General features: G+C 40.6%; 1 protein-coding gene across 1 annotated transcript in view; it reads right to left on the bottom strand.

Annotated features, from left to right (window-relative positions):
• Window positions 1-13,369, bottom strand: part of uvrag (UV radiation resistance associated gene) — an 85,258-nt gene that overhangs the window by 47,995 nt on the left and 23,894 nt on the right. The window contains exons 9-11 of the mRNA XM_044042394.1: window positions 7,132-7,216; window positions 3,240-3,327; window positions 2,355-2,415 (exon numbers count right to left, since the gene is read on the bottom strand). Of these exons, the coding sequence (XP_043898329.1) occupies window positions 2,355-2,415; window positions 3,240-3,327; window positions 7,132-7,216 (234 nt within the window). The remainder of the gene's footprint in view (window positions 1-2,354; window positions 2,416-3,239; window positions 3,328-7,131; window positions 7,217-13,369) is intronic.

The raw sequence follows: 13,369 nt of genomic DNA, 5'->3' as shown, positions 1-13,369 counted from the left end.
AGCGACACCTTAGGGTGCAACTGGAGACTGCTGATACCTGGTCAGGCTGAGCTGACAAGGGCGGCTTAGGTAAATGCAAAAGCTGGATGGGCTTTAGTGCCACCCTGCTCCACTTTGACCCCCAGTGGGATTAGGACTCCAACTCACTTTGACCCAGGTTGCTGAATGTGGAACATCCTCCCCTGTAGGCCCATTTAACCCGACTTCAACACAGATCCAGACAGTTCTGGACTTGAACAGTCTGTCTCTTTGACAGACCTAACACAAATGAAAGCAGGGGTCAGGGAAGGGGTAAAATGGAAAAGACAGAATGAACGCATCTGTAGCAGTTTTCCTGACTTCTGGACAAAGTCTCTTCATGTAGTTCAGGTCTCTAGTGCCGTTAGAGAATGAATATTAATTTGGGAAATGCATTTCACAAACCCCAAGCCACCTAACTTGGTTAGAGGGCACATGTGAAAAGGTAGTTAGCAAGTAAATGCATCAAGATGCTCTCCAAATAGCCCCTTCTATCAGTAGTTTACTCAGTGCCGGGTGTCCAGCTACACAGGACTGACAGACACAGTTTTCCACCTTTTGGGAACAAGTGAACGCTGCAGACTCAGGCTGGCTGTCAATGCTGTGCACATCCGCGCGTTCTTGAAACATGTTGAACAGGTGGAGTGTAACAGCGGGGAGCCAAGGAGAATGGCAGCGGCATTTCTGAATTATGGGGTTCAGAGGCCTGCTTGGTTGCACCAGCTGTGAGGAAGTGGAGCTGAAGATTGTTGAGTAGACAGTGACTGGTGTGTTCTCAGTGTTGGACAAGTGCTGCGGACCAAAGCTAACCCCCCCCACCCCCACCTCCTGCTCATCTGAGCAATTGAGAAGTCACAAAGTCATCAAGTTTCCTCCGGCTGTGACAGCAAGTCCCATTTATCACAACGCGTACAGCTCGACACCTTCCCTAACCTCCACCAGCAAAAACGATAACAAGGGCTCTGTGGCAGAACCTTCCTGCTGACGAAACACTTTTTGATAATCTGTTGTGTAATGCTTGTTCCCGTCAGACATTTTCCCCCTGAAAAAAGCTCAGAAGGGCTGCATGTGAGGCAGCCGACATCTGCTTAAAAAACAGTCCACTCCAGACATTTGCTTTTTTGGAACGTCTGCAAGCTCCCTAATCAAATTTGTGGATATTGTGAAGGACGAGTGAGCCCACATGAGAACGCAGCGGGAAAAAGGTTCTGCGAGCGAGTGGACCAGTGTCTTGTTCCTGCATGCTCAAGCCAGGCTCCACCGCTCACCTTGACGTTTCAGACATTTTTTCCTGCTGTTGTCTAACCCAGACAATCTCCAGCTGCATTCTACATATGTGAAGGACAATTTTAGAAACTGTCCCAGTTTGGGACATTTTTTGGCGAGCTGCTGTGTTTGCATAATATTATTATTAGATGAATAAAAGTCCAGGGGGGGAAAATGTATTGGAGGAAGAAACAGGTGGAGTCAGCATCTGGCAAAGTAAAAAAAAAAAAAATAAAGAAATACCTGGGTACAGCAAACACTGAAAGCAGGAGGAGCGCTTGCTTGGTTGCTAGGGGCTTAAACTTTACCACTTAGAAATTAGTATTTCTGTCAGGCCATTTGACGATTTGAGGAAGGTCATGTTTATTTGTAAATAGTCCCAGCTATGTGGATTTGCTTATATAACTATTTCTAGGTTGTGGTTCTTAGTGTAACCATCGCAAATAAAATTATATCTCAAATAAACTGCATGGACATAAAATGTCTGCCGCTACAAGGGCGTCTTCAAGCAGTTTTTTTTTTTTAAATCCTAATAAACCCTAATATTTGACATAATAATTGATGACACAAACATTCACCTAGCAAGGTCTGTGGATCCAATCTATTTGCATTCCACGGCTATATTTGCTGAAAGTATTTACACTGGAGTTCGGTGACGGCTGACGACAGAAAAACTGTTGCCATGTGTATCTAAATTGAGATTTTAATTGTACGAAACGAGTCCCATTTAAGTTGGTTGTCAATCTTTCCTCGCGAGTGAATACAGCGGTCACTACTGACGATACAATTATGCCATTATGTCTGTCATGCATTTTAATAACACGCAAGTAATTATAACATCATGTTTTCAACCCACATAATACTCAAAATTGCCACGTCGAGTAGCCAACACGATGATATCATAGCTACCGTATCTAGGATATTATCTGCCTTCAAACTGGAAAATGCACTCCTCTGCCAGACATTCCCATTAAGCCACGAGCATTCAAGCTAAGACAAAACATTTGTTCCGCATGCTTTACCACAGCTTATCCTCTCACACACACACACACACACACACAGCAAATTACCTTGAAAGTCTTCAGAGTTTGGCAGCTTCACTCCGCAGATGACATAATCTGACTGATTAGCCTGTAAATTTAAAGAAGAAGGTTCAGCGAGCAGAAGGAGCAGAAGCAGATCCAGAGAAGATGAAGAGCACTTGTTTTTAATCACAGTCATTGTCGAGTGGTGTCCGCATTTAGTTTGTTTCATTATGCACATCACGGAAAATTGGTTGCGAAGACAAATGACGATCATGCACTAGGGGCTGCACAGTATTGGAAAAACTAACATTGCTATGTTACAGTGTGCGTGTTTCTGTGATGTGGTTGGGATACTCATTATAGGGAAAAATGAAAAAAACCTCAGGAATGCTCAACAGATAGCTGGATTGTAAAAGACTTAACCGTTCTAGAATGAGTGGAGTGATGGTGGTGGTGGGGAGTGTATCTGTGAAGAAAATCTATTCTGTAACAGCATTTAACTAGATGAGCTCCATCATCGATACGTGTGGCAAAAATATGTTATCTGAGATTTGGAAAGATTGCCTCCATATTTTTCTTCAAGATGTGGCCAACGGCAAAAGTGCTGAGAGCTGCTCTCATTGTGAAAACAAACTTAATGAGGGAAGAATGTGATTGGGGTTTTGTTGCACCTGTAGTTTCCCCGTCAGTGATCCAACAAACAAACAAACCCAACATGGATTTAAGCTATAAAAGGGCAGACCTGTTTTGTAGATTAGTCACAGAAGAGAAAACTCTTGAGTTTTGTTTGGACGGAGAGGAGAAAAACAGTTTAAACGGGAAATTTTTTCGATCAAACTGACCACATGTCCTCATGGCGTCACTACCGCGCACACGCACAATATCGTGTGGCCCCCATCGCACAGTAGTGTACCATTACGTCCGACTCACCACTTGAATGGGGTAGATGTAGGAGAGCTCGGAGAGGAGCTGACGACAGCGGAAGGTGAGCTGGGCGTTGCTCTTCAGAAACTGCTCTCTGGAGAGACGGAAAAAAAAACACAAACACAAGGACGACACCGTGAGACAAAAGCAGTGGACAACAAAGGAGAGCACAGAGCGATGTGACTGCAGTGAAGCTGGAGGAGATGGGAAGTAGTAGAAATACACCAGGAGAGTTATTGCTCCACTGGGAGCCACTGTAAGGCCTAAAGGGTAACGGAAAATACGATGAACAGACTGAGTTTATATGTGCTACACATTGATGTGATGGCAGGTTAATGTCAGTTTAAGGCCCGTCTGCTTTTTGTCTAGGCCACACTTGGATGAGTGCTACCTGAGTAAGTGGCTTATATAAATTTTCAACCGTTTACAAAACCGCAACATATCTGCCAAATTACAAGCAGTTTTATATCCCCAACAGGACAGTGCTAATTAGCTTAGCAGCATCAATCACCCCCACCCGCTTGTCACTTTATCAAAACAGACTGGAAGACGATCACGACCTGTGGGAAGTAGAGAAAGTCCCTGAGTTTGCCCCAGTAGCTGTCAGTGTCAGCTGTGGTTCGCCCTGAGTTATGCAACGCTGAGTGAGAGAGACTACATGTTGTTTTTGGAGGAAATAATATTCTCTTTGTGCGAGGCACACACAACCACATTCACCAGTGAGACATAATATCACACAAAGAAATTTATTTGACATTATGACAAATAAAGCGACTACTCATCAAACTGTGGCCGGATCAATGCACAAATCTAATTGTAAAATACCAGCAAATAAGAGTTTGAACGAATAACTTTTTTTGGGCTGAGATAGAAAATCATGTTTTCTTCACATTGCTTCTTTAAATTTCATGGCTTTCCAAAAAAATGTCATATGGTAACAAGACATTTGCTGCATTTATAACCAACACATGGTCTTATTTACTCACTTCCATAATTTTAACAAAGGCTTTGGCCTTTTGGCCTTGGTATGAGAGACTTAAGTGACACAATGCTGCATATAATAAAAGATGCGTATACAGGGAAAAGTTAATGTTGCACAGATTTTTGATAGTTAAATGTGACAGCTGTGACAGTAAAGCGGGTTGTCCACTAACTAGCAAGTCGGTGGTTCAAACCCTGGCTCCTGAAATATGTGCTTATTGATGTGTCCTACAAGTGGGCATGGCTGGGCAAATGGCAAACTCTATTTCTACATAGCTCTACTAGTCTTGAACGCAACTCAAAGTGCGATAACAGAAAATTCACCATTATTCCCTCACAACGACAGCCTTCTTTAAAAGGATACATAAACATACGTTCCTGTTACTGCTTATGTCTGAGTAACACAACAACATTCCCCTGATTTAACTGTATTTCTTAAGTTGTTGACTAATGAAACCTGACTCATGACTGGATGGCGTGGGGTGTGCGAGTCTTTCCCCTCATTGGACGTCCTATCCAATACTTGCACCTCTTCTTGTGGTTAAAAGTGCCTCATTAAACGCAGATGAAAAGGCGGTTTTGGTGGAAAAACCTTGATTGAATGTGATGCATCCTCCCAGTCCGGGTTCCTCGCCTTTCACATGAATTTCCGATTTAGCTTCGCCTGTGGTTAGCAGTCTCTTATCGTTACCCTTTCCTTGTGTGCGGCTGCTTTGTATACGCAAGAGAGGAGACTGATTGGTGTGTAATGACAGTCTGACCCGCTCTGTCCAGCAGGATCTGCCACTTTCAATACATTAAACCACCATGATGTAAGGCCTTTACAAACCTTTTGTTTGTGCATAATGTTTCTGGTCACTGCCCCGTTCAATATACGTCCATAACCATAAAAAGATTTTGTCTTAATCTGAATATTAGCTGGCGTAAGCCAGCAAAGGCCGACAATCTAGTTTGTGATCAACAGCAGGTTCTAGTTCCAACCTCTCATCCCACTTTCTGCTATTGCTTTAGTGCCCTAAAAGTTTTGTCATAGCAGGGTGCGAAAAAAAGACAGGGCCCCCATTTAAAAAAAAGGACAATTTTTATGGTTAGTTTCCTGTATTTTCATGAGTTACTTACACCACTCAAGTTCAAATGTGAGGGTGTGATAATTTCTGTGACAAATGAATCTGAAACATAAGTGAATATGTGTGAAATCGTACTGAAATAGTTTAGAAATGTCTTTAACAATATGTGCACAATTTAGGTTTCTCATAAATAGACGTGCTAATACAAATCAATACCCCGAATTTACACCTGGCATTAAAATGTGCTCATGGAGGTCAGATAGCAGCCGGATAGAGCTTAAACACATGAAAGTGCACATGTAAATGTGGCCAAGACCAACCGAGAAGAGATTGTGATTTGATGAAAACACCTGTGCAGGTGGTCGGGGACACATTGTGATCAAATTAAACACAAGTGTAAATGCAAATATCTGTCCACATACTAAGTGGTCATCTCCTCAGTCCTCAAATATTATTATAACTATGTGATCTTGTGTTATGCTATGAATAATGTGAAGATACATTGGATTGAAAGAATACACAGCTTTAATTAATTCACTCATTTTTGATTGATGATTTTATGATAATCTACAGTATGATCTATAAAAAAACTTTACTTCAATATTCACTGAATCAAATTTTTATTTGCATTATCCGCCACAAACATTGTAATTGCATATTTTCCCCGAATGGTTCAGTCAAAACGTAAATTCCAGATGTGATCAGGTTAAAAAAAATCCCATAAACCCCGATCACACTTGGTCACAGGAGACGTACTCAGCATTTTAATGCCAGGTGCCAACAGTCCTACTCATCACAATCCACCTGTGATCGAAACTCTCAAGACAGATGTTAGAACCAGGTCTGAATGGGGCCCCAGACACTAAACAATCCAGACCTAGATACCCGATACTGTACGATCTGGATATGAAAAGCATCTTAATGCCAGACATAAAAAGGAGTCTAAGAAAGCAAAGTAAAGAACATTTATGTTTTCAGCGCACTGACATGAATAAACTAATTATAATTTGACTTTCTTTTTGACCCACTGCATTAAAATAAGCTGTACAATTAGACTCGTTAAGTGTTAAAGCTGCAGTATGTAACTTTTTTTTGTCAGACCTGACTAAAGGTGCATTTGTGTGTATACACCAGTAGTGCAGGGGCAGACGATACAATAGCGTAACTTAACATGTAGCCAACGTTGTTGTTGTTGCTGTTGTTGATGATATCTGCTGCTGGAAATCTATGCTGAAGAAGAGGGGCAGGTGTCGTAAGGGGTCGGATGACCATGATCAGATAGCAATCGGATCTTGATGTGGATACCGGAGAGGCATCTGATCACTATCTGATCACAGAGAATGCATTCTAATGCCAGGCGTAAAAAGGGCCTATAAGTGAAAAAAGGAAGTTTAAAAAAGGAGATATTTCTATGAAAACTATCAACAGATAGTCATTTTCTGTATTAATTTTCTCTTTGTTTGGTCTGAGAGGCCCCACTAGCCTTCCTGGGACTCTGGTTTACTTTGAGACTGCCAGGTAATTCTCCAACAAACAAAGCTGTATCCAGCATCCTCTGCAAACGTCTCCGCATGGGCCAAGGCAAACACCGGCTGATAGGGTTTTTAGCACAATGTGCAAACCCTGAGAGCACATAAATAGACAGTGCCAGCCACAAAAACATCCCCTTGTTTTGAAAGTGCAAGGTGGGAGGCAGAGTGCAGGATGTAATCTCATCACAATTCAATATTGTAGAGCAACACGCTGGATCACACCATTGAGTGGGGCCCCCGGCAGTGAGGGAAATGCATTTGAAAAATGTGTTTTCTTTGCAGAAATAAAGCAGCGGCTAATTACAGGGTTACACATACCTCTTGGCGGTGCATTCTTTCTGCAGCTTGGTTAAAGATTCTCTCTCTTCCTTCAGACTCTCGTGCTGAGCGGAGAACTCTTCCTCTGAAAGAGAGAAAAAAAAGAGAGGAAATAATCAGGTGTGTGTGTATGTGTGTGTAATGCTGCTCCACTTCATCACAACAGCCAGGTGGGCTTGTGTTTCTTTGGACGCCATCCACTGTTAAAACCTGAGAAACATGAAACAAGTCGTTTCACGAGGCCAAAACAATTTCCTTTTGACAACACACGAAAATAAACAACACATGTATGCAGATTACAGGATTTGTCTGACTCTAAATACAGAGCTGGCTGACTAAATAAAATCCGACAGATAAGGGACAGCAATGATACATCTTGAGGAAGTTGTGCAACCGCAATATTGGCGAGCTCACAGTAACTCAGTGTAGCATGAAACCATAAAGCAGCGAAGTATAATTTAGGGTTATAAAAGAGTATTTCTCCAAACAGCGTATGTGATCAAATAGCATCACATATGGTACGACAGAGGTAAATGCAACAGAAATATGACCTAGGATTTCACAAAGCTAATGGGAAAACATTGAATAACTTCATGCAGCAGCTGTCTATTAAAAGTCATTCTGAGGTTTTGTTTTCACTTTATTTCTAATTTATTTTGCTTTGCAGCAGTTGTGGCATATGATCCCGATTATTATAAATAAATAAGAAGAAAGGATTTCCTGCACCACATGCTCTCTGCATATTTATCTTCTTAACGGAACAAAAATGTTTGCTTATTTATTGTTCCTATTTAATTGGATAACTAAAACAAACAAACAAAAAAGATATAAAATGCTTATTGTTCAGGGCTCGTAATATTCAATAATGTTGACCGTAGTCCTAAATAAGAGCTCAGAGGATTTTATTATTGTATGCCTAATTGTTTGCAGCCTTTTACAGTACTTGAGATGTATTAAATAACACATGATTACAATAATGAAGTTGTGATTTAAAAAACACCCCTTGAAAATAGCTGGTATTCATATTCAAAACAATATAAGAAATGGCAGTAAATATAGTCAGAAATGTTACACTACCTAAAAGTTCTTATCATGATTTATATAGAGAACTGTGTTGGTGATAGTTTGTCAGAATTTAAAAAGTAAGTCACCAAAGCTCTTCATTAAAAATAACAATGATGAAATGATCACAAAATCAACTATGAATGTAAAAATCAGTACTGACTTACTGATTTACAGTAAGACATAAAGAAGAGCACAGACATGATGTGGAACAGCACTGCATTTTGAATTCCACATTGAAATATAAACATATTTGAGCAAGAAACTACAACACAAGTACTACACATCTGCCCAACATGCAGTGTGCACAATTTCCCCAGGCTCATACAACATTGTGGACCTAAAGAGGCCCAACACACATCTTGCGAGACCACTGAGACTTTGACGTTGACTGCCCAAATCTTAAAAAAAAGAAAGAACCCAAGAGTCTAACAGAATATTTGTGCTAAATTTAAAAGAATTCTCCTGATGCCTTTGTGAGATAAATCATTCATGGTTTTGTAAGGTCACAGCAGTGACGCACAAGTCCATCCTCTTGTCCAAGTGAGAGTTTGTACTGGATTTAATCAAATTTCCTCCAGGTGTTTTTAATACATCGTGTTCATAAAAACACGGAGGTCACGGTGAGCATTGATCTTTAATCCCCGATTGGACATTCGAATGAAATTCAAGGAAATGATTTTTAAGATGAGTGTGAGATCTTGTGACCTCAGAGTGACCTTTGGACTTTCATCACTAAAACCTATTTGGTAAGCTGTAGCTTAACTTCAATATAAGTACATGTTGGTTACATTAAACCATTGTCAAATGAGTTTGACCAGTGTTGATTAAGCTGGTCAGCTTAACATGACTGCCCCTGTGCTGCTGGTGGATACACAATAAACATGAAACATGATCTCTCAGTCAGGTCTGATAGTATTGCTTGATATAGCCTGTTTTCCGATCAAAGCCGCCAGTGTACAAATAACGTTAAATAGTTTCTGTCATGAAGATCAAACAAACAGAATCAGAACTTCCTGAAATCAGAAATTCCTTAAAGGCCTTGAGAGTTCTTCTTGTTCACAAGAATTGGACAGGCGGACAGATGGACAACCCGAAAAACAAAATGTCTCTGGTCGCAGGCAACATATAAAATTAATTTGATTTAAGACAGATGTGGATTACAACAAACAGGAATAAACAAGACGATCCGAATTTCCTCAGTGTGTCTGTTTTACTTATTGTAACCAAATGCCTAATAAAAAGAAACTATCAGGAATGTTTTGGTTTTTTTACTTCTTTTGCATGAAAAATGACTCTAAATCTTTTTAAGCTGTGGTCTACAATGAATATAAGATTCTTAGACATATATTTTAATTTGTGTGTAAGCAGCAAGTTATGGTAGACAGAATAATTACGTCAAAACATGGCATAGGAAGCCGAGGTGTCCCCCATTCTTTCTAATTTGAAATAACTTCCAATTCCAATTTGACTCTGGAAAACGGAGCCTTGTATTCATCTACATGCATCAAATTTAATTGATCATTGCACATTTTTGGGGGGAAAATATGATGATTCGAGCGCTAAGCAAGCCTGAGCTCCACCCTGGGCGGAGAGTGGGACAACTGGAGCTGGTAGAAAAGCGAGTCCTGTGCAATTAGGCTGTCAAATCACACGTGTGATCGCACGGATCACAGCACCTGCTTTTTATCACATATTTCCACTCACGTCCAGTCTGCTCGTGCTGGCGCGGTGAGGATGAAAGGTAGAGGGAGGGACGTTGTGCGCACAGCGGGAGGGAGAAAATAGAGGTACTCGCAAGTATCTCCATCAGATTAACGCAGAAGACAGATAATGTCAGACAGATCAGACAGACCATCCTTCTGTAGTGAGTGATGACATGAAAACACATTTTAACACCGACTGTACAGGCCTGTATTGCAGGCGTGCTTTCATGTATTGCCCAAGTATGTCTCATCTGATCTGCTCAGCCATTTTTCTTTCTTTTTTTTCTACATCATTATCCCTTTAACCTGTTCTAGTTTCGCACAGGTTGACAACATCATATCATGCAGATGTATACACACACAAGGCTTTCTGGCTATTAAGCTATATTATCTTCTATATTAAAATGCAAGTGATAGATAGAGGATAAAAACTGTATCTGAAGCGGATAGGTTTCTATTTTCAGACACGAGTGTGGTCCCTCTGACGGCTGAGCTGTGGGATTGTGAAGGTAATGGAGGACACAAGAGTCAAAGGTTTACAGTATAAAGACTCCGATAAGTTTCAGTGACTTTTAACACATGCCGCATCTAACACAGCGGTGTGACACGATGGAAATGAAGATGGCTGCTATGCAGAGAGAACCACAACCGATGAATTGAGCTGAAGATTCACTAAGAAAAGGTTTAGAAGTAATACATTACACGTGTGTCTGGGAATTGTTCACACTGTTAACAACAGGGCGGTACACACTTAAGGTCGAGTCGTCGCCTTGTTTTTAAACCAGGGCTCTCCCTGTGTTAATCAGAGCCAGTATTGGGTCATGATAAAACCTAGGAATAGGAATTGCTGTTAAAAATTGAACTGATTGAGAATTTATTAACTGATTAATTGACAGCATCTGTTTCCTTTTGTCTGGGTCTGTCATTTATCCGGAAACATATATCTTGCCTGGATCTAAACTCACCACACAGAGAGTTTCTCTGCAGCCTGACGTAACACCGGGGTAACACGAGAAGCTTATTCATGCACTTTTTTGTCTGCTTATTTTTTATTGTTTTTACAATTACACATTTACAAAGCCCTTTGAATTGCCTTGTGCCAGAATGGTGCTATAAATAGTTTAAAAATAAACTTGCCTGGCCTTGCAACAGCCTCATTGTTTTATTAAGCTCACATAAATTATGTACATATATACAAGACGCAGGATTCTACAATTTATGGCTAACCGCTGTTTGTGCAGTGTAAACACATTACATTGAAATATATAGGTCTTTTGTTTTATGTCCCTATTGAAGATGTTAAATCCTGATATCCTGTACATGTTATTGAATTATAACCCAGCACCTATAAGCAACCAAGCATGAAAATGATGATATACACTCAGTAAAAGCTATTTTCTCCATTGTTTTGGATACAACATAGCACCGTTTCATTGCACCATGAGACCTTTTAAGAAAAAGCAAGGCCTACAGGGTTCAATATGAACAGAAATGGTCACGCTGCAATCAATTTTATTAACAAAATGACAAATTTAAGCTTAAAAGTTTGAGTTGAAGTTGAAATGCTAGTGAGTCATTAGTCAGAGTGTTGGCCTGTCAACTCCTATCCTGAGTCAAGATGGCAGCTGAACGGTGCAGATGTGTTAAGCCGAGCTGCTGCTGCTGCTGCTAAAGTAGCCCTAATGATGATAGCTTCAAGATGAGACCTTCTCTCTGAGGTGACAAATACCTACGCACACACCATACCTTCACAACACTGTGCACCTCACACTTCAGAAACCCAACCACTGACATTTATGGCTTAGGAGCCCTGGCGGTGTGACAGAGCGTGAGAATAACTACCTTTACTAAGTACAATAAATGCCATTTACAGACCTGATTTATGTCTGCTTAACGTGGAAGGAGGTAAATTAGACGGGAGGAAATTGTGACAAGAGTGTGACCCCCACCAAAACCAAATTCATTCAATCTGCAGGGCAGGAAAGAGTGACTTTTATTTCAAATTCACAGCTGTGAAAAAATCTTTTCGGTCATGCTCAAATGTCCTCTGTTATGCTTTGTGTGGGAAACACGCAGCCGACATTGCCAGTATCTAGCATGTGTGCATGTGAAGAGGAGAAAGACAACCGCGCTTTCGACATTCTAGCTATGATTTCACCGCCATTAATGTAAATCGGTGGGTATCAAACAGCTGGTCGTTAACCTGTCGACGGGATGACAGCGACCGCAGCACATCCATATATTGTCTATCGCTTAATCCTCCACATGACGGCCGCTGCTGGTGCCAATCCTAGCTCGCATGGGGCAAAAGGCGGGGTGTATGGAAAGCCTTTTTTTAACATTTAAAGTTTGACTATCCGGAATCACCATTACAGATAGACAGAGTCAAAACTACAGTTTCCGATATATGCAATTCAGTTTTTATTAGCCAAAATGATAACTGAATTGTAGATATCAATAATGACAAACCCCATACACATGAATGGGAAAAGTGACGGCATTTTGACTCGTAAAAATCTAGTAAGAATGACGTGGCAGATATCGGCAGTGGTACTCGACGAAACCCAAGCACACACATGCAAACCTGGGTCTTTTTGCTGCAAGGCAATAGCGCTAACCACTCCACAAATGGCTCCACAAACAGCGCTAATGGAGCCATTTGTGTTTTTTGAGAGAAAAACAGTCATTTTGGAAATAACAGGTTGATAGGATTCATTTGCCAATAGGCTCTATTAATATGGGAGGGATGGGAAGACCTCACGGCCAGGTACAGATAAAAAAAAAGAGCGTGACTAAGAAAAGAGATGAAGTCCATATGAGACAGGGATTTATTGCATAGCAATGTACTTCCACAAGCTGTCAATAAAACTTCCAAAGAAAGCTGTGTCTCATAAGCACTGGAATGTGTGAAAATTCCACAATTAAACACTAATTGAACCAACATTGACGTTAAATGGGGATAAAAAAATGATTGTTCCTGTTAAGCAATCTGTGTTAAATCTTCTTGTTTGTGTGGGAACGCAAAGCAAAGGTTTGCAATAAAAACGTAACCTCCAACTGATAAAATCACATACGTCTCCAAAATGAAAGACGTGATTAGACGAAACAAACATGCCACGGTGCCAACCTAAATATAAACAGACACACGTCAACTGCTGTATGGTATACTATAAACACCTGTCTGTCCTGTGTGTAAATAATGCAATTTTTTATATATATAACATTGTGAAACAAATGTTTATGTACATGCTGACTGGAAAACATTAAAACGCAAGTAGGGAGAACAGCATAAGCTCTGCAGCATATGGTTTTTGCTTTTGTATTTTGAGTTTGAGGGGGGGGAAAAAACCCAAACAAATTTCAGACTGGCTCTTTTCAGCTAGCTTTCCAAACAATTCTAAAAAAAAACCCAAAAAAAACTTATCTTAAACCTGCAGAACGCTTTTTTTCCTGTTACTTAATGAGCACCT

The sequence above is a fragment of the Solea senegalensis genome, linkage group LG13 (assembly GCF_019176455.1).
Source record: "Solea senegalensis isolate Sse05_10M linkage group LG13, IFAPA_SoseM_1, whole genome shotgun sequence".
NCBI classification, from domain to species: Eukaryota; Metazoa; Chordata; class Actinopteri; order Pleuronectiformes; family Soleidae; genus Solea; species Solea senegalensis.
The sequence above is the reverse complement of the archived record's forward strand: the minus strand, read 5'-3'. Positions and strand labels throughout refer to the sequence as shown.